Below are 20615 nucleotides of genomic sequence, written 5' to 3' on the forward strand. Positions count from 1 at the left end.
AATTAAAAAAAAATCTTATTTATCACACTCATTTTCTTTAATATGATGGCTATATAATATTAGAGATGTGGTAAATTTTCTACTAATATTTTTTGTATTTCTATATTTTTTATTATTCAATTATAACATGATGGGTTGACCCATTTGGTTTTAAATCTTGTATTTCATAATATCATTAATCAAAGTATTTCTTATTTACACACTTATCTTTTTTAATATGAATTAATATATAATGTTAAAGATGTGTCTACAATTTTTTATTTTACGCATTTTCTATATTTTTATTATTTTCTACTTATAGAAAAGAATATATTATTTTACTATGACATCATGGGTTATTCCATTGATCTAAATGTTTGAACCATTGGCCCACCACTTAGGGAAATTCATTTATGGAGTTTAAACATTGCATTCTATCTCTATCATTAATAAAATATATTTTATTTATCGTATCTATTTTTGTTTAATATGACAAATATATAATATTTTATTTATCATATCTATTCTTGGGACTTTGGATCTCCTATCCACGACAAATCTACCCACGTGTACCCACAACTACCCCTGTGCATTGGGAACATCTCCCCATGCATAATAACATGTAAGAGGATGAGATGTTCCCCATTTGTGGCTGCCATATTGTGGGTAGAATTGTCATGGGTAGGAAATCCAGACTTGTATTTTGGACTCGCTTGTTCGACCCAAATGTGGTATAACTACTTATCTAACACCTAGAAAAACTGATTTCATTTTTAGTTGATTTTAAAATATAGTATATTATTAATATCAATAACCTCCCTTAACATTTATCTAAATACTAAAACTAGTACAGTTAAATATTTTCAAAAACCAATTTTATCCCTTCAGCTGTTTGTGTCAGTTTCATTAAACAAAGACCTGCCATCAAAGAAATTCACTTTTTTTTGCAAGTAGTAAAGACTTGTTCACATTAAGATTCTGTTGGACCACTACAAAATTTGATATTAAGTAACTATACTCGCCAACATCTAGTCACTGCTACTACATCACAATGGCAAACCAGGGCCGCTACAAACGTATACTCAACCAGACCCAAACGACATTCAAGTTAATGGGAACTCCTCATCTTTAATTCAGCTTTAGTTTTTGGTTTTTATTGGCCATTAACACCCGAATCTTCCTCTCTTTGTCTCACTTACCCACTAACCACTGACGATTTTTCCTCATTTTATCCAACTTCCAAATTGAATTGTTAAATCTTTCCAACTATAGCTTTAATTTAGTCCAAAATGGTAATTAATGGCTTTTAGATTAAAGAGGTGGGAGGAGATTTATCCCTTTTCTTCTCATAATAATGAAAGGCCATCAATTTCTAAGGTTTCTACTTCCTTACCCATAATTGTTGAGAAGTTGCACGGGTAGATTTGGTTGAGGAGATCTAGAAAGGGTTTTAGTTGCTCATAGACCTCGATAAGGGATTCATCATGTTCAATAGTTTGAAGAGAAAATCTTCCCTTTTGGGGTTGTAAGGATCGATAGATGACAAGATGCAGATAATGTTGAGGGAAGGAGATGTGGACGACAATGGGGTTCTTAATTAGATGGAGTTCTATATCTTCATTTTTAGATTAAGATTTGATTTGATGGAATCATCTAAGATGACTCCAACAAGATCTGATGGATGTATATGCCTTTCAGTTCTCTTATTTTCCCCCTCTTTACACTGCTCTATTTTTCTATTCTTCATTTGTTCTTTTGATTGGTGCAAGCATTGAGAAGAGTAGAAAATAAAATACAACAATAGAAAAAGAAAAAACATTTGTTTATATTTTTTTATTGATGGATCAACATTCTTTATACCATTTATCTCTCTCTCTCTCTCTCTCTTCAATTTTATTCCATTTTGTTTTGGCCTACTTATTCCTATTCATGTGGGACTGAGAGAACCCTGATTTGTTATGACTTTGGCTCCAAGTTATATTAGTCAAATGGGTGAAGTAGAGGAAGTGAAATTATAAGAGGATATAATGAGTTTTGTAAGAGATTTGAAGGTGAGAAGGTAAAGTGGTGAACCAATGAAAGGATGTTCGTTCCTTTGGCTCAGTTTGGAAGGAGTACAAATACAAATATGTAGAGTGCAAAACCTTTTGTTTTATATTATTTTGCATGCATTTGCACTGTACATATTTGTATTCGTTCTTGGCTCAGGTTGGAAGGAGTACAACTGCAAATACGTGGAGTGCAAAAACTTGTATTTTGTATTATTTTGTATGCAGATATGTATTTATACTGCAAAAAATGACCCATCATCGACCATTAAAGCTTTAATATAGATTGTGACTAGCTTTAATATTGTAGTGTATCATTCTTGCACCTTCAACTTTCTTAACAGACTCCATAGCTTATATCTCATCGCTATGTGCGTCGTTTACTTGCCAAAACTCAAACAAAATGATCTACTTTAGGGATGGCAGTTTCTCCATCGCCGATGGGTACCCAACTTTTCCAACCCAATGGGGTCAGGGATGAGGATTGCTTTGGCGGGGTGGGAATAGGGACATGGATTAATAGGGATCCCTGACTAAGGTCAGGGTTGGTTAGGGATGGGGAATGATGTTCTCACCCCACCCTGACCCCAATTATATATATATATATATATAGATACATATAATTTATTTATTTATTTTAAGTAAAATTATTTTTCAAAAAACCCATCCACTCACTATTAGATCAGTTTTATATATATATATATATATATATAATTTATTTATTTTAAGTAAATTTATTTTTCAAAAAACCCATCCACTCGCTATCAGATCAGTTTAGATGGTTTATTACAATCAAAACCATCTATATTCCAACATTCAATTGACCAAAAGAGAGAGAAGTGAAGTATTAGTCCATTAAATATAATCCCAGCATTGATTTTGTAACTTGTAAGCTTATATTTGTCTTTTAAAATTTTTTGATTAGATATAATGCTAAAGCATTTGATAGGGAAGGTATTATTGCATTTTAAAAAGAGAATCTAAATATTACTATTTAACAGAAAAACTAAGTTTTTTACCCTTGATTTAATTAGTTGAATTTAATGATATAAAAATACCTAAAATATAGGATTTAATGAGAGAAAGTGGGAGTTAATGTCTTAAATATGGGACTTAATTAGGGAAGAGGGTTATATATATATATAAAGCACCACCAATAGTTTTGGTATTCATGGAACACACATCAATGTGCACGACGAGTTCAAGGATGTTGTGATTGTGATGCAAGGCAAATGTCTAGAAAGAAACTTTATGTTGCTTGTTAGCTAAATCAAATAGAGCAGGTTTTTTTAGATTCATACCTTTGGTAATAGGCAAAACTTTCAACGTTATGAGAATCTTGAGCCCTTTTTTGCTTATGTGGCCTAGTCTATGCCATGGCCAAATGGCAGGAGCTTTAGTTGTATTTACCTCTCTATTGTTGATCGCAACTTGAGTCACATAGTGTATTAAGTTTCTCCCTCTAACACACTTTTAGGTTCATACCTTTGGTAATAGGAAAAACTTCCTACCTCACTAGAATCTCAAGCCCTTTTCTTTCTCATATAGCCAAGCCTTTCATGCCATAGCTCAATGGATGAATCTTTGGTTGTATGTACCTCTCAATTAATAGATCATAGCTTGAGTTACATAGTAACCAAGTTTGAGTCACCTCTAGTGTGCTTCTATTTTCTTTTACAATAGTAACCAAGTTTCAAAGTATCAGAAATGCAATGTGTATTGGAGAAGCAACTTTAAGAGTCATATCGAGATACACTTTGAATATGGATACAGACAAAAAATTAAGATACACATGGATACACTGAGAAACTCATATAAATCCTAAAAATTATATTAATAACAAAAAATGAGTTTTATATGATTACAAATAAGTTATTTAAACATAAAAAAAAAACCATATTTCAATGATTTATATAAAGCAATATTTTTGAACCACCATTGACCCAGATGGTTGGACCATTCGACATGGAAACCATTTAGGCAACCGGTTCCGTTTTACCTCAAAACTCGGTCCCTGACGAAAAACCGTTGAATTGGTCAATGACCCACTGACCCGGGTGGTCAAACCATTCGATAATTTTTTGTTGTTTTTCATTTTGATTATTATTTTTTTTATTTTTTTAGTAGAACGAGCCATTCGTTTGAACCGGACGGTTGAATCGTCGACCTAGAAATTGGTGGCCAAAACGGTTCCGATTCCAAGTCGTCTTTTAAAACATTGATACAAAGTGCAAAATATCGGGACATAATTAAAATGATAGAAAATTTAAAATGTGTGTATATAATACACACATACCTTAGTTTTTAAAGAATCAATATAATTTGTAATAACATTTATCATTGTTTATAAAACAAGACCAAACCACGATTGGACCGTTTGAATTGTGATTTGGGCCCTTAGTTCAATGGACCAGTAAAACTAGCTGGTTTTTTAAAAATTTTTTAGTACATAAATGCAAATATTTTAGTACATAAAGATAGGTCCCTTATAAAAAATTAAAACTAAAATAAAAATATATATATGCTAGAGGAGTATAATTATATATTTTGAATATATTATAATCTAATATACATCATCACAATTTGACCCCAATTGAACCTCTAACCCGTGAACCTCTCCATTTTTCCACGGCCCAATTCTCTGAACATAAATTTTAGCTTTTATTTACAACCATCCATTAAAAAGGGTGTTTAATGAAGAATTGAAATACATATCAATATTCCAAACACCTAGGGTATGGCATAGTAGTGAACTTGTAGTAATTACAAATTAATGACTAGGGTTCACAGGCCCCTTATTTGTGGTTTTTAATAGGCAACTTTAGTGACATGTTAAATTCAAACTTGTGGCACATCTCACCTTAGTGCCTCTAAATTTAGTGGCATGGCAAATTTAGTGCTCATACATCTATCTCATCATGGTTGTGATGTCTTGCCAACAAAACACAAACCTAAAACCCACCATTGATCATGCTGAAACAGTGTCTGGACAGTTTTTGTTGTGAGCAGATCCAGACTTCATGACTGCACCGAAATACTAGGAATTTGGGGTTTTTGAAAGTTTGGGATGATGTGCATCGATCAATTGATGCACACCAAGAATATCAATAATCTGATCCTTGATCAAAGAAGCATCATCGGGCTCATTTCAGAACTATATGCATTAGAATGCGCTTGTCCTAATACATCTGATCCAAATAAACAAGAGAGTAAAACCAAACATCGGGCTCATCTCAGATCACGAGTAACGGACGTGCTTCTAAATGAATATATACTATGGTAACTTTTATATATGATGAAGTACAGAACTAATACTCTTCATGCATGCAATGTCTCTAACTTTGGAGGATTTACATAAAAGAATATATTTCAAGGTTGGTTTCTGTTTGCCAGGTCAAATGCGTCGAAGGGAAGCCAACCTCTTCTCTAGATCTTCAACATCAGTAGACTCAGAACTGCAAATGGCAAAACAGGTATGATGAGATGTCAGACTCAGTAAAACCTGGAAAATAAATAGGATTCAAACGCTACATTTTTCAAGGATATGGATTTTACGTTATATGAATAATGGGATCATCGTTGAAAAGGCAAAAAAGAAATTAAAAAGAAAAGGGGTTTCAACCAGTGCAAAATACACAAAGCAAACAGATAATACCAAGTTTTAGAAATTCATCAAGTTTTCAAGTGAACGTGCTTTGGACGAGATTAGCGCTAAACGCAACAGCAGGCTGTGGAACCAATAATAATGTCCACTCCAGTATGGTTTTCAAAACCAGACCGGAAAAATCGGAAATCGGCCAAGTGACCAATTCTTTTGTTCCCCAAAACCGGAATTTCTCAAAAAAACGTTGATTTTAGTCGGCAAACCACTGACCCGGAAAGTTAACTGTAACTGTTTGAACAGTTTTGACCATTTTTTATTTCTTTTAATTTTTTAATTTTTTGTCAGAACAAGCCGACCGCTTTAAAAACCATGCACTCCAGTCATCATGGGACCAACAAACATTCAACCCTCAATGCGCCCATGTATTTTTTACTAGTGACGTACAGCATTATCATTGATTCCACAGCCCGTATTGGACATTTATGTCTGGTAAATTTATAAAACTTGATAATTTAGGGGGGGCATTGGTTGTCGGTTCCACAAACAACACATCAAAAACAAATCAATCATGTTTGAAGACAGATTGTTTCTTAAAACACAAACACAAAAGAACATGTTCATTGTTACGTGTTCAAACAGATTGCCGGTTCTTAAAAATTTGTTTTTGTTTTATAAACCAATATTTTGTCGGTACCAAAAACAAAAACATGTATTGTTTTTTGAAACAAAAGCAACTTGTTCTCCCTCTCCAAACAAGAACAGATTTCAAAAACAAGTGAAAACAATGACATTCATGTTGCAGGACACTCTTACCGTTTTTGCATAAGCTGTGTTTAGTTGGGTTGAAAAGTAAAGGTAGCAAGATTTTTGCCAGGAAGGATTAACTGAACACAATAGCTGTTCAGTGGGCTGTGGAACCAATGATAGTGGCCAATACCAGAAATGTGGGCCCCATATGTTTTATCACTGTCATGGGGCACTATCATTGGTTCAACAACCTGCTGAATAGACATCGCGTTCAGCTAATCAGAATTCTTTTTATTGCACTGATTTATGGCAACATTTTTTTTTTTTTTGCCATTTTCAAGTGATCATGTTGGAGAATGATTGCTTTGATAAGCTTTGGAGTAGGAGTTTAGGTTTTGGACTGTAACGAGCACAAGATAAGACAATCATAACCAACCACTATAAAAAATCCCCTGCACTGTTCTTGGCATATTTTGGACTTATCAAAAGGACTAGTAAGAGTGTGTGGCTTAAAAGCCTCACACTTTTGTCCCCACAAGTGCTGACTTGGCATGGACTGCAAAGGACTAGTAAGAGTGTGGCTTAAAAAGCCTCATTAAGTTCACGTTCCTTCTGTCCATGTAAGTGCTGACTTGGCGGGGTTTCAGACTGGGGAGAATATCCCATTAGCACATCAAATATTGGGTTTTACTTATACATGTATGCCATGTGCCAATATGATTAGGTTTTTTCCAAATATCTTATTGAATTGCTAATATCCAATTAGTGCATCCCTAAAGAAAAACTTGATATAAAATATGGTATGTACCTTGGAACAACATTTTCAATTTTCTTTGATGCTATCCGACCTTTAGGAGCCGAGGATAACTGTCAGAAGATGAAGATGTGAATCAGTTGTATAGTTTTTTTTACATAAATAAATTAAGAAACATATGTCTTTATTTATCAATTTTGAATAGCTAACCTGTGAAGCAATATCGACACCAATCTCATCAAGAACCTACAATTGAACAGTGTAAAGATACAGTGAGATCTAGGACTAGTTTAGAAAATAAAACAAAAGCAAAAACAGTAGAAATTAGCCTGTTTGCAATTACCTGGTTAGTGAGCTCCTCTGTTTCCTCTTCAGCCTCATCTTTGTCCAAGGTTTCATCAATAGACTCTGACATCATCTCAATCTGAATAGAGAACAATGGAATGTTTTATATCCCCAGATATTATTAATGCACATATCTATATGCAAGAAAGCATGCCAGCATAATGCAACTGTGTATTTCTTTAACTAATGAAGACTTCCCCTTACAGAGGAGTGTACAAACTCAATGCAAGTAATATCTGACTAGGTAAGGTCTTTACTAAAACAATTGAATTAGGAAAAATGTCACTTCATTCTACTGCACTTGACCAAATGAATTTTACATAAAGATGCTCACTTGATTCTACTTGTTAGACTACGCAAAGCATTACAGGTTCAATCCTCAATAGCATTAGGAAAAATGTCACTTCATTCTACTACACTTGACTATCAGTGAGATAAATGTACAACTCATCAAAACCAAATGAATAAGGACAGTCAGATACTCACTTGATTCTACTTGTTAGACTAGGCATAGCATTTCAGGACTCGGTAGCTTTTCTTTTCTTGGGAATAATTTTCATTTTAATGGGATATGGCATATGGTATGTTGGCTTTCATATCAGTGAAATAAATGTACAACTCATCAAAACCAAATGAAGAAGGACAGCAAGATGCTCACTTGATTCTACTTGTTAGACTAGGCAAAGCATTACAGGATCAATCCCCAGTAGCTTTTCTTTTCTTGGGAATAATTTTCATTTTAATGGGATATGGCATATGGTACATTGGATTTCATGAGACTAGATACAACAGGTGCTGATGTGTCTGATAAGATTCAGATCACATGAAAATGATAAATCTGTGTCCAGGAAAAAAAAACTGTAAGGTTTGAAAAAATTACATCAGGAATTCAATGAGAATGAAGGTTTCTTGGGTTTATAGGAATTACTTAATTTCCAGGGCTATCCCAATCCACTTATTAATCAGCATAGGCTATGTATTAAACAGCTCTTATTGGCCAGCCCAATGTTGTTTTATCAGTGCACCAAGCAGTCTAGTTTTGTAGATATCGAAAGCTATCCAAGTTCAATCAACTCAATCAAGAATTCAAACCAGTTCCACAAGAACAAAAACTAAATGGTGAACATAGAGATATGTATGAAAATGCATCTTACCGTCATGTCTAGTTGTGTAGACTGCTTCTGGAACTCCCTAATCACTTTTGCTTGCTTTGCTGGTGCCATTTGCTGAAACATGCCATGACATTAGAATCATTAGAGCTATTCAACATAATGGAATTTCAGACAAGGGTTTACTTTAGAATCATAATATCCCAATATCTCAACAGAGAAGAAGTTTTTTAAATAAAATAAGCATTTTCTACAATGCAAAGATTAGGTAACATTAGCAACATATGCTGTTAAATGTCCAAAGTCCTTCCAACAATAACAACATTATCCAACATATCTATTAAGATAAATACCTTGTTCATTGCTACCATTGCTTTCGTTGCACCCTTCATCCCCGTCGAAATCGAGGTACTGGCATACAACGCCTATGATAATAATAACATAAAGTTAGATTTCAGGAAGGGAAGCATTCCTAATAATGTTTACGTATACTACTGCCAGTAGAACAGTGACCTGTGTATGAGTTGCTACACCTCTGATTTGGGCACGGCTTCCTTGCAAGTTTGTAATTTGTTGGCGCAACCGAACGAGTTGGCGAGCCAGGATTCTTGTGGCTTTCTGGTCCATGCATATATAGAAATGGTTAGAAAATCAATGTACTCCTTCCAGATCCTATATTTTCATTTTAGAATCATATAAATTTGGTCCAGTTAAACTTCAAAATCTTAAGTTAGAAAATCAATGTACTCCTTCCAGATCCTATATTTTCATTTTAGAATCATATAAATTTGGTCCAGTTAAACTTCAAAATCTCAAGTGTATTCAGGCACAGCCCAGGTGTAACAAAAATTTCACTTCCTGTTGCAGTTTGGTTGACTGAGATATTGGAAGGTGTACCAGAATCTGTAAAATCTACTTAACACCTCATTTCTGCTGGAGCCCTCAAAAGATCCAGATAAATCCATGAGGATATTCTTCTTCTTATTTTTTTTATCCTTTTACCCTTACAGCACCATAAAAGGATCTAAGGCATGATATGGGAAAGTGGAACTGGCATGACTTTTAAATTGAATTGTCAAATTAAGAAGAACTAGGGTCCAATTAACAGATAAACTTACCTCATTTCCAGTCTTAGCCTCCTTTTTGATTTCTGCCACCAATTTCTTTTCCTGTCGTTTTCCACACACAGGTAAACATTGCAAAAGAAAAAATATATAAAAGAAAACTGAATTTCTCCTACTAACATACCTCCAGTTGCAGAGATGCAATCTCACGTTCGATGCCTTAGGTTAATAAGTAATCCAGTAGTCAGTACCAAAAAAAAAAAATATATATATATATATATATAAGCAACACAGCGTTTAATTTTTTATAAACAAAAAATTAGGCTCAAATTAACAGTCAGTTGATAATTGATCTAGACCCCCTTTCACTGAAGCCCATTAAGAGACCTCACCAGTTTGGGTGATAATTTGTTACACTATAATGGGCTATCCATGAACCAACCTAGCTAAATTCCTGCCCCACTTAGTGCAAAGTAACAACCACTACCGATCGTGGCTAGAGACCACAGGTTTGGAATTCAAATACAAGAGAAGGCTCGTGGGTTTAACTAATTATTTAGATAACTTCTGAAAATAAGAATCTGCTCTGCAATTGACTTTACTTCAACGAAATTTACCTCTTGTCGCAACCGCCATTTCTCTTTTGCTCTGTCTGAGTGCATCTGCAATCCAAGAATACATTTTCTTTCTTTAGATCAGTAACAAAAATCAAAAGAGAAACAAGAAAGTCTGATGCTAATCAAAGTTATTTCTGACGAAATATGAGAAAGGGAAAGGGATGCATCAGAAAGAGCTAAAACGAGTACCAAATTACCCTAATTAAAAATACCAGAGAACACCCCAGAACTCCAGAAGTAGAAATTCAAAAAGAAACCCATTTGAATCAAAACCAAATCGCAACCCACACTTTAAAATTGTGGCAAGGATCAACGTAGGTAGGAACATCTCATAGAAGAGTAAACTAAAGATGTTAAATAAATGAAACTCGGAACTTAACGGTGCCTACCTTTGGGAGAGGTTTTCTTCTTGAAAATGTTCATGGCGATCTTCTATCTCAAGAAGATGAAACCCTAAATTAACAGTGAACCGGCGTTGACGATACCCTAACTTTCTTCTAATCGCTTGGCAATCTCTCTCTCTCTCTCTCTCTCTGAGAATTGAGTGCGGCTTGCAGCTCTAGAAGAGCGTGCTCAGGGTTCATATCCAACGGTAATCATCGAGGTAGCCGTTACAAGTTGTCAATTACCTAAATGTACATAACTTTCTTATTATGACAAATTGGTCACAAGTTGTCACCCATAACCACAAGGCATAATACTAATTTGCTACAGGTATAGCCGAACGCAATGTGGGCGGTGCCCAGTATAGGTGGCCACGAGCCGAGCGAGTCATTCGAGTTCGGCCTGTGAAAACTTCGACTTGGTACTGTTTAAGCTGAATTCGAGTTTAATATAATAGGTTCGTTTGTTAATCAAGTTTAGGTCCAACTCAGTGAAATTCGGTTTTCATGAGAATTGCTAGGGCTGTTTACGGATCGAGTTGGATTGGTTTAGTGTCATTTTTCCAATCGATCCGACTTAATCGATTTATCTAGAAATGAAATTGAAATCAATCCAGTACTAAGTAAAATTGATCTGGTCGGTTTGAATCGGTTTGGATCGATTTTGTAAATGATTCTCTCGGTGTGAACGGTAAATGATTCAAGTCTAAGAAAGCAAAGGCCAACTCAGGTTGGATCAAACCGGGTTGGTTGGTTTGGTCGGTTTGGGTCTTGTTATGAACAGCCCTAAGACTTGTGAGCTTAATCGAGCTTAGAAAAATAAATAAATAATACTTTTATAATAATAATATAATATTATTATATATAATAAAACTTTTATTTTTTATGTATAATTATAATAATTTTTATAATCCTTATTTTTTGTATATAAAATAAAAATATTTTTTATATGTATAATAATAAATAATTTTTATAATTCTTATTTTTTGTATATGAAATAAAAACAATATTTTTATATGTATGATTTTTATTTTTTAGAAAAAAAAATGGTTTGTAGTCAAGCTCGAGCCTAACACAATTTCAGCGAGCCGAGCTCGAATAGCCAATTATTCGGCTCGGCCCGGCTCGAATCCACCCCTAATGCCCACTTTTGCATGCCACCCATACCGTAGTGGGTCGTGTCATACTAGTATGTGGATCTTGGTGGGCATGTGCCTACTCAATATGAATCCATCAAGAGAGAAGCCCGATATGGCTTGAGGCTCCATCCCTAATGGGCTAATGGGCATGTGTTGGGTCGATGCACAGATTTGCCTTTTTGTCACGAGTTCACATCGATGCCCACAACACATCCGAACCGTGTATTGGTAACATCTCCCATTGACAACAAAGTACAGGAGCATCACACACTTATTGATGAGTCTTTAATCTCCAAGGGACATCGGCCTACTTCTTTAGACAAGAGATCACCAGGAGCAAATCACCCTCAATGTTGATAAAGTGGTTTCTGAAATTTAGAGCCACATTGTGAACTTCCCATGCGCCCAAGCTTACAACATTAATTGTGGAGACTCCAATATAAAAGGCTTTGACATCAAGAACTTTCCCAAGATGGTTTCTCACAATATAGGCAATTGAGCAATCTCCTTTTGTCATTCCTTGAAGCATCAAAGTTTATTTTAATGGTCCCTTTTTTTAGGCTTTTCCATAAAATGGGCCTCCAACTTTTATTGTTACCAAAATTATTTGATTTAGACTTACAATTTGTAAATTCTAAATAGGCAAGTAAAGCACAGTTAACAATGATTGCTAGGGGAGAAACGATTCTAAAAAACTCTTTCATTTCTATTCTTCCATATTTACCGTAGAATGAAGCTACATTTCTCATAAATCATAGATCCCTCCAAACCCAGATTATTTTTCAAATTTATCCACCATTCATGGATTGAGAAATCAATATCCCCTAGGCCCATATTTCTAGGATTAAAATTTAGCTAGACCTGCTTTGTTAAATTACAATTTTTAAAATATGATCATATCCTCCATTTCCTTACAAAAGCAACATGCTCCATCAATGGCAACTCCTCTAGAAATAAGAAAACAATTTGTGGGAAAACAGAGTTTAGAAGGAAATATAAAAAGGTTTTGATCTTTGGGGGGGATTTTGAGACCCCAAATTTTGCTAAAGTTCCAATTTGGGCCCCCTAGCCCACTGTGAATCACACCAGCTTCATTATAGGCAGATTTAATGGACAAATTCCCTTTAGGTTCAAGTCTCCAAATCATCTTATTCTCATTTAACCCCGAAGGAAGGAAGATGGATCTAATGTTATTCCAAACTTGAGGGTGGACAAGGTTGCACACCTATCTTCTTTCTACCCACTTTTCTCATGATCGATGGCATCATAGACATGAAATTCATCCTCACTACTAGAGGGGTCCCAATTCATCAAATCATGAATCAAGGATGAATTTATCCAATTATCATCCCAGAATTTGATTTTTCTACCACCACCCACAATCCATCCAATACCCTTCTTAAGTAACAATCTAGCATTATTGAGAATACCCCTCCATTTCCAAGAGACTTCATTCTTTGGAATTACCTTCCCCAAATCTTCATTTTTTAAGTATTTGTGGGCTACAACTTGCACCCACAGGTTATCTTTTTCAGTCAAGATTTTTTATCCTAATTTGGATAAATAGGCCTCATTAACCCAAGAGAGCTTCTTTAAGCCAAGACCACCCCATCTCTTAGGAAGACATACTTCATTCCAGCTTATGAGATGGATGGGCTTGCACCCATTTCCATCTGACCATAGAAAAGTTCTTTGGTATTTGTTAATATCCTCATTAACACCATTAGGAATTTCGAAAGATCTCATCACAAATTGGGGCATGGAACTAATTGTGGAATTAAGTAGGGTGATTCAACCCACAAGAGCTAAAGTTTTCTTTTTCCATCCCATGAGCTTATTGTTGATTTTTTTCTCTAAGCTCATTGAAAATTTTCTTGGAAACCCTACCACTAAAGATAGGAACTCCAAGATAGGTATCTGATTTCCTTTCAAGGAGATTTCCCATAATTCTTGACATAATCTGTTGTAATCTAATGGGAGTATTTTTTGAGAAGTTAAAAGTTGATTTGTAAAATTTGGGCATTGCCCTGTGGCCTTTGCAAACTTCGTTAAGACTTCCTTGACCTTAGACAAATTGTGATAATAGTTTTTGCATTGAATGTTAAAAAAAAGTCACTTCAATATTTTCTTCAAGTTCCACCTCCCTCTCCATCTCCTTAATGTACATCATTTGGTGAATCATTAGTTGATGTGCCATGTTCTTGTTCTTGTAATTAGTCTTTTGCACCCAAGGATCAAAGCATTGGTATCGGGTATCATATCAGACATCTCAGATAGGATACAGTTTGGATACGAACAAAAGATATGGAAACACTAAGGAAATGCACATAAATCACATAAACACATTAATAACATCAAATCTAAAGCTAAATTATCTATATATGGTATAAACACATGTGAAATAACAATTCTTCTTAGAACATTTATTTTTATAATTATGATTTCCAATTTTTATTAATTTTTTAGAACATTTATTTATTTAGTATTGTTATATAAGTAATAATTATTTTTTAAATAATAAATATGTTTTCATTCTTACCATATAATTATGTGTAAAATAAAACATATAAATCATTTAAGTTAGACAAAATATATTATTTTTATCACTTGTAATTTTTATTAATTTTTTAGAAAATTAAATCTTATATTATTTATTTTATATTTTATTATTATAATTTTCAATTTTTATTAAAGTTGAAAAACAATCAAAAAGTGGCCAATATGTTTCATCAAACTAGGTATTGATACACTTCCTTATCAATGCATATCAAACTATATCCACTGATGCAATGCAATATAGTCCAATGCAGAGATGTATCTTGCCAATACACACGACTCATGGGATACATATCCAATCATGATGTATTTTGTATCCATGGTCATGGATACAGATATGATACACACCATATTAAGAGTATCGTATACTCTAAACTTTGTATGCATCTAGCCAATCCTTTAAGCATATGCACATTTTCAAACTTTCATGATTCATATTGTTTCTTTTGTTTGGTATTTGCACTAAAACATGACTCTAATGGAATTGTGGACATGAGAGGGACTAGTAGATCAGGTGCCATAGTGATAAAAATATTGTAATATTTCTCATGTTCTTTCCACAAAACTAAAATATTAAAATTTTTTAATTGCTCACTCGTTGAGAAGTATATAAGATTAGATTTGCAAATAAAAATGAAATTTAATAAATGAACTTGATGAAGATGCAATTGATTGCTACTTGTCTTTGTTTGTTATTAATCAAACTTTGTGTATTGCACTACCACCACCACCACTTTTGGATGGTGTATCTGTAGAAGTTCTTCTATTTCCTAATGCGTTTTACTCATATAAATTAAACATTTCAAATAATAGTATTAATTTCATAATTTTTTACAAATATCTCTTTGCAAATTTACATGACAAGATTCAAGTAAAACATCTAACCTTTTTTTTTTTGCTCAATAATTGATTAAATAATATACATAATGTAGGGTAATGAACATTATTTTATACAAATTATCACTCGGCAAACTCCTATAACTACCCTTCAAGGCCTATGAAAAGATGAGGTTACCCTCTGAAGCCACCACATGTCATGCGTTGACTGGTGTGAATAAATTTGGAAATATCAATTACTAATTTATTTCCTTTTTCAGCTATTGCAAGGAATGTAACAAATTGGAGGATGGTGAAGGGAAGGGAAATCCATCACATGGATGGACGAATCATACAGTTCACTGGGCAAATTTTCAAAAATTTTCTTTCTCCCTTTCGGGAATCGTATTCCCTAATTTAGAAAAACTACATTTTTCAAGGTTCATTCTTGAAACAAACCGAACCAGATCTATAACCTAAAGAAATGGAGGGTTATACCTAATACGGAATCCACAAACATAGCTCCCAACGGTGTTCACACCCAAAGAGGTCACCAAATCCTGCCTCCACTGAAGATGAAGCAGGTTAAGGTGAAGTAGGATCAACAAAGCAATCATTCAATAAGAACTACAATCCTTCAACAAGGATCATGCAGGGTAGGTGAGCACAACTTCAGATCTTATTTTTCTAGCAAAGATCAGAATCAAGATCTAATCTTGATCAGTCCAAGAACTGGAGATCAAACAAGGTAGGGTGGCAAGAATAGAGGAAAGAACTGGATGTAGTAAAAAAAATGTTTAACAGAAGGAATTCGCCCTCTATTTATAGCCTTTCAAGATCAGATTCCTAATCCTATTAGGAAAGAGTTCTTTGATCCAAATCTTTATTTGGATCTGAACTCTTAAGTTGATAAGGTTTATCTTATCCTCTTGTTGATCCAGATCCATATCTAAACCCAAATTCACCCATATTTAATTAATCATATTAATCTAGATCGATTTGGGCTTTAGGCCCATTAAGTTATCAGGCTCACTTCCCTCTTAATTGTTGGCTAGCTTGGCTCTCTTTGTATGGCGTGGGACCATAACATTGATCTCCACAAAAGCTATATGGGCTCAGCCTAGCCTCAGTTACAAGGCCTGGCCAAATTCACTACTGAACACAGTGAACCCCTGAGCCCATCAATATGGGCTTCTAGTAGGCCCAACATATATACTAAATGGTCCTTGGGTCTGACCACCTTATGAAGGCCAAGGACAATGGTCTTAAGTGAGATTATCCCATCAGGTATATAAACCCTAAATGGTCTTACACTTAACATCTTAGCCCATAATGATCAAACACTACCCGACAAGAGAGGACCTCTCCCTCGGCTGCAAGGTGTAGTGTTGCACTCTCTGCTCAGATGGATCCTGAGAATTAAAACCTTTTACAAACCTTTTCATAAAACATAATATATATATATATATTTTTTTTTTCAAAACAAATCTCAAACACATTTGAAATCAACTTTCCATCAGAGAGAGTGCTATCCCCGATCATTCACTTTGTCCGAAAAAGGGGTTGATTCTGTCACTATGATCACCCACTTAGGTGAATTCTTAGACTGCCCCAGCATACCTAGGTTTTGACCCCCGCTAAAAATTTCACTGGTTGGCATATCAAAGATAGCCCAATCCAACACCTAGTGCAGTACCATAGTCGAGTCAAGGGTCAGGTGTAACTTTCTAGTTTTGCCCATTTATCTCCAAGGTCTAGGGCATAATTGGAAAATTGTCCGGTTCAAAGTTTCAAGCAAGACCACACTACATATGCTTCGGGTCTCACCCTGGCAGATGAGACAAACCACCCCAACCGACTTGGCAGCACATTATTGTCAGCCTTGGCAGGATGAACCTCCCCATCTCTATCCAACGGCTATGAAGTTTCTAAACTAACACGAGTCTCATAAGTGTCTGGCTTAAGGGTAATACATAGAAACACACCAAATATAACTTGAATCAATAATGTACTTTTATTCATTTATAATAAATGTCAAATGTACATCAATCTGATTGGATCTAAGGGCATACACTATCTAATAACTTCCAGTTGCACTTAGGTCCAATCGGGTACAAGCCGAAGTCCCATACTATCCACGTGTTTCTCAAACACTTTCTATGTAAGTGTCTTAGTCAATGGGTCTGCCACATTCTTCGTTAATGCTACCTTTTGAACAACAATCTCCCGTAGATCTAGTGTTGTCACACAATAGTGGAATGGGTGTTGTGCTGAATTCTTAATTCTAGGATGAACAACTCCATCCATTAGGCAACCTCACTTACGATAATGTTCTTAGCCTGGGTCGTGGACTATTTTTCTTACTACATAAGACCCCATCGTGAAGACGTAACTAGATGTAGACTTTCTTTCATCTGAGTCTGATTAAAAATTGGTATCAATATACCTTGGGCTCTATAGTGAACTACCATCGAATACCAAACAAAACTCTTTTGACCTTCGAAAGTATTTAAGTATGTTCTTTACAACTGTCCAATGCTCTTATCCTGGGTTTGATTGGCATCTACTTACCACACGCATAGCCTGAGCAATGTCTGGTCAAGTGCACAACATGACATACATGATGCTCCCTACGGTTGAGGCATAGGGAACCTCTCTCAAGGCCTCAATCGCCTTGGGAGTCTTGGGAGACATACCCTTGGAGAGAATGACTCTGTGTCTGAAAGGGACAAATCCATTCTTTGAGTTCTCCATGTTGTATCTTTTAACAATCTTGTCAATGTAAGTATACTGGGATAATCCTTTTATCATTTTCGATACATCTCTATAGAGTCGAAGTCCTAAGATATAGGAGGCTTCTCCAAGATCTTTCATAGAGAATTGTTGCAAAAGCCATACCTTCACCGTATTTAACATTCCTACATCATTCCCAATGAGTAGAATGTCATCAACATACAGAACCAAGAACGTAACCTTATCTCCCGTTGTCTTCCTATAAACACAGGGCTCATTCGGATTATGCTCAAAGTTAAACTATTTGACGGTAGAGTCAAATTGTATGTTCCAACTTCTTAAAGTGTATTTAAGTCCATATATGGATCGGTTAAGTTTACACACCATATGTTCTTGAACTGTAACAATGAAACCTTGTGGTTGCTGCATATAGATATCTTCAAAAAGATCTCCATTTATGAACACAATTTTGACATCTATTTGCCAAATCTCATAGTCATAGTGTGTTGCTATAGATAGCAAGATCCTTATGGATTTTAGCATGGCCATTGGCGAAAAGGTTTCCTCATAATCGATTCTTTCTGAGTGTACCCCTTCGCTACAAGATGAGCTTTATAGGTCTTAATCTTACCATCAGGGCCATTCTTCCACTTGTAGATCCATTTGCAACCAATTTCTTTCACCCCAAGGGGTGGGTCTACAAGAGTCCAAACCTTGTTGGTCTCCATCGAGTCTATATCGGTTTTCATGGCATCTATTCACTTCAAGGAATCCATGTCCAACATAACTTCTGTATGAGTCATGGGATCTTCCTCACTAATCGTGACTTCCATCAAGTAACTTTCTTGATCATAGCCATAACAAACCGGAGGTCTAAAAAACTGGGTAGATATTCTAGGTTGATTATTATCTGGAGCCTGTGGGACATCTCCCACTACTCTTGGGCTCTTTTCATCAAGAATGATTTCCTGACAATGATTGTCCAAGATGTAATATTCTTCCAAAAAATAGGAATTTCGATTGGAAAACACATTTTGCTCTTTTGGGTCATAAAATAAGTAACCTACAAAGCTTTTGGGGTAACCTACAAATAGGCAACGGCTGGTCTTGGATTCCAATTTGTTAGCACTTATTTTTTAACATGTGTCGGACAACCCAAATCTTCAAGTGTCTTATACTTGGTTTCTTACCGGTTCATAGCTCATATGAAGTCTTAAGAATGGATTTGGTTGGAACCTGATTTAGCACGTATATTGTAGTCTCTAATGTGTAACCCCAAAAGGATAGGTAATTTTGAGTGGATGAGAAGTGAACAAACCATATCCAATTCTGATTTCTCCTCTCCAATACACCGTTTAAATGTGGGGTTGTAGGATGAGCTAATTGTGATACAATTCCATTGTCCTTTAAGTAGTCCCTGAATTTGTTGGACAGATATTCGCCTCCTCGATCTAATCGAAGGGCCTTGATCTGTCTCCCCATACCAAGAGAAATCATTAGTAAATGTGATGAACTAAACATGATTGTTACGTGTTCTAACATTCATGGGACCACATACATCAGTATGTATCAGGTCAAGTGTGCCCGTAGATCCTTCAAGCTTTCCCATAAATGGTCGTTTTGTCATCTTAACCTAAAGGCAAGGTTCACAACTTAGAAGATCTTTTACAATTAGAAAATCCAAAGGACCATTGACGAGTTGTCGAAGCCCTCAAAATTAGTACTAGTCCCACAATCAAATAATTGCAGTAAAAAGTGGTACTAGGTCGAATCCCAGAGGAACCAAATTAGTAATCTCTTAACCGAATGGATAAAGTAATTGAGTGGAAATTTTAATAACTAAAATTTAAAAGAATAAGAAAGCAATGGCAAACTCAACAATCAAAAAGAAATCAGTCATACCGAATTCTAGTTCAGGGGTTCGGTTTAGCCGATTGGCCATCGATCATAAGTATCCCTGAATATCTTGCAATTCAAGCATTTAACCATAGACTTATTAGGATATCCATAATAAACCATGTGTTTTCCTAATTTAGTTGACCAAACCCAACATTTGATCAACACTTATCACCATTCAACTGGATACGATAGCGTTCCATATTAATCGGTGATAGCACTAAGATTTGTGAAAACAGTTAAACCAAAACAACAATAATTGAGATAACTGCAATTATTGAATCTTGTTCCATCGATTCCTTTTAGATTAAACCATGTCAATACATTGGTCAAAGGCTGTCACGAACAATTGACCCAAAAAGATATTAACCTAATTGCTACTTGTACCACTATTCGTGACAATTACGGATCACCGAAATCATGGATAGCAGTAGGAAAATCAACATTAATTCAGTTTGTCAAACTAATTAACATTAACATCCAATGAAAATATGCTCAAGAATCAATGAATACTTGAATTAAAAAGCAAGAAAATAAATTAACTACAGAACCTCACAATGACACAATCGAACCTCCCCCCTTGAACCAGAAAAAGAAGCTTAGCTGCTCATGATCTGTGAAACCTCCATGCTCTGCTTCTCCATGGCCGAACTGCTCTCTTGAGTTTCTTGAGTTGCTTGGTGATCTCTTGGATCTTGGAGTAAGTGATGCTAGAGCTAGTTCGCCCCCCTCTTTATATAGGCAAAGGAGATGGTTGTTTTCCAACTCCTTCTAGGAGATCATCTTATCTTTAGGGAGTCTTGATCTTCTTTGAACTAATCCTAT

General features: G+C 35.2%; 1 protein-coding gene across 1 annotated transcript; it reads right to left on the bottom strand.

Moving 5' to 3' along the window:
- Positions 1–5173: 5173 nt before the first annotated feature.
- LOC148846093 (vacuolar protein sorting-associated protein 2 homolog 2-like) lies at positions 5174–11055 on the bottom strand. The gene is made up of 11 exons (XM_088954961.1): positions 10657–11055; positions 10268–10312; positions 9835–9869; positions 9705–9755; positions 9100–9204; positions 8940–9011; positions 8632–8703; positions 7476–7556; positions 7343–7378; positions 7187–7245; positions 5174–5482 (listed from the first exon to the last, which is right to left on the bottom strand). The coding sequence occupies exons 1-11, from the start codon at positions 10688–10690 to the stop codon at positions 5422–5424; spliced, it is 651 nt and encodes a 216-aa protein (XP_088811087.1). The 5' UTR covers positions 10691–11055; the 3' UTR covers positions 5174–5421.
- Between the last annotated feature and the right edge of the window lie 9560 nt (positions 11056–20615).

This window comes from Nelumbo lutea, chromosome 7 (genome assembly GCF_056320005.1).
Source record: "Nelumbo lutea isolate HS-2025 chromosome 7, American lotus-T2T, whole genome shotgun sequence".
Classification (NCBI taxonomy): Eukaryota; Viridiplantae; Streptophyta; class Magnoliopsida; order Proteales; family Nelumbonaceae; genus Nelumbo; species Nelumbo lutea.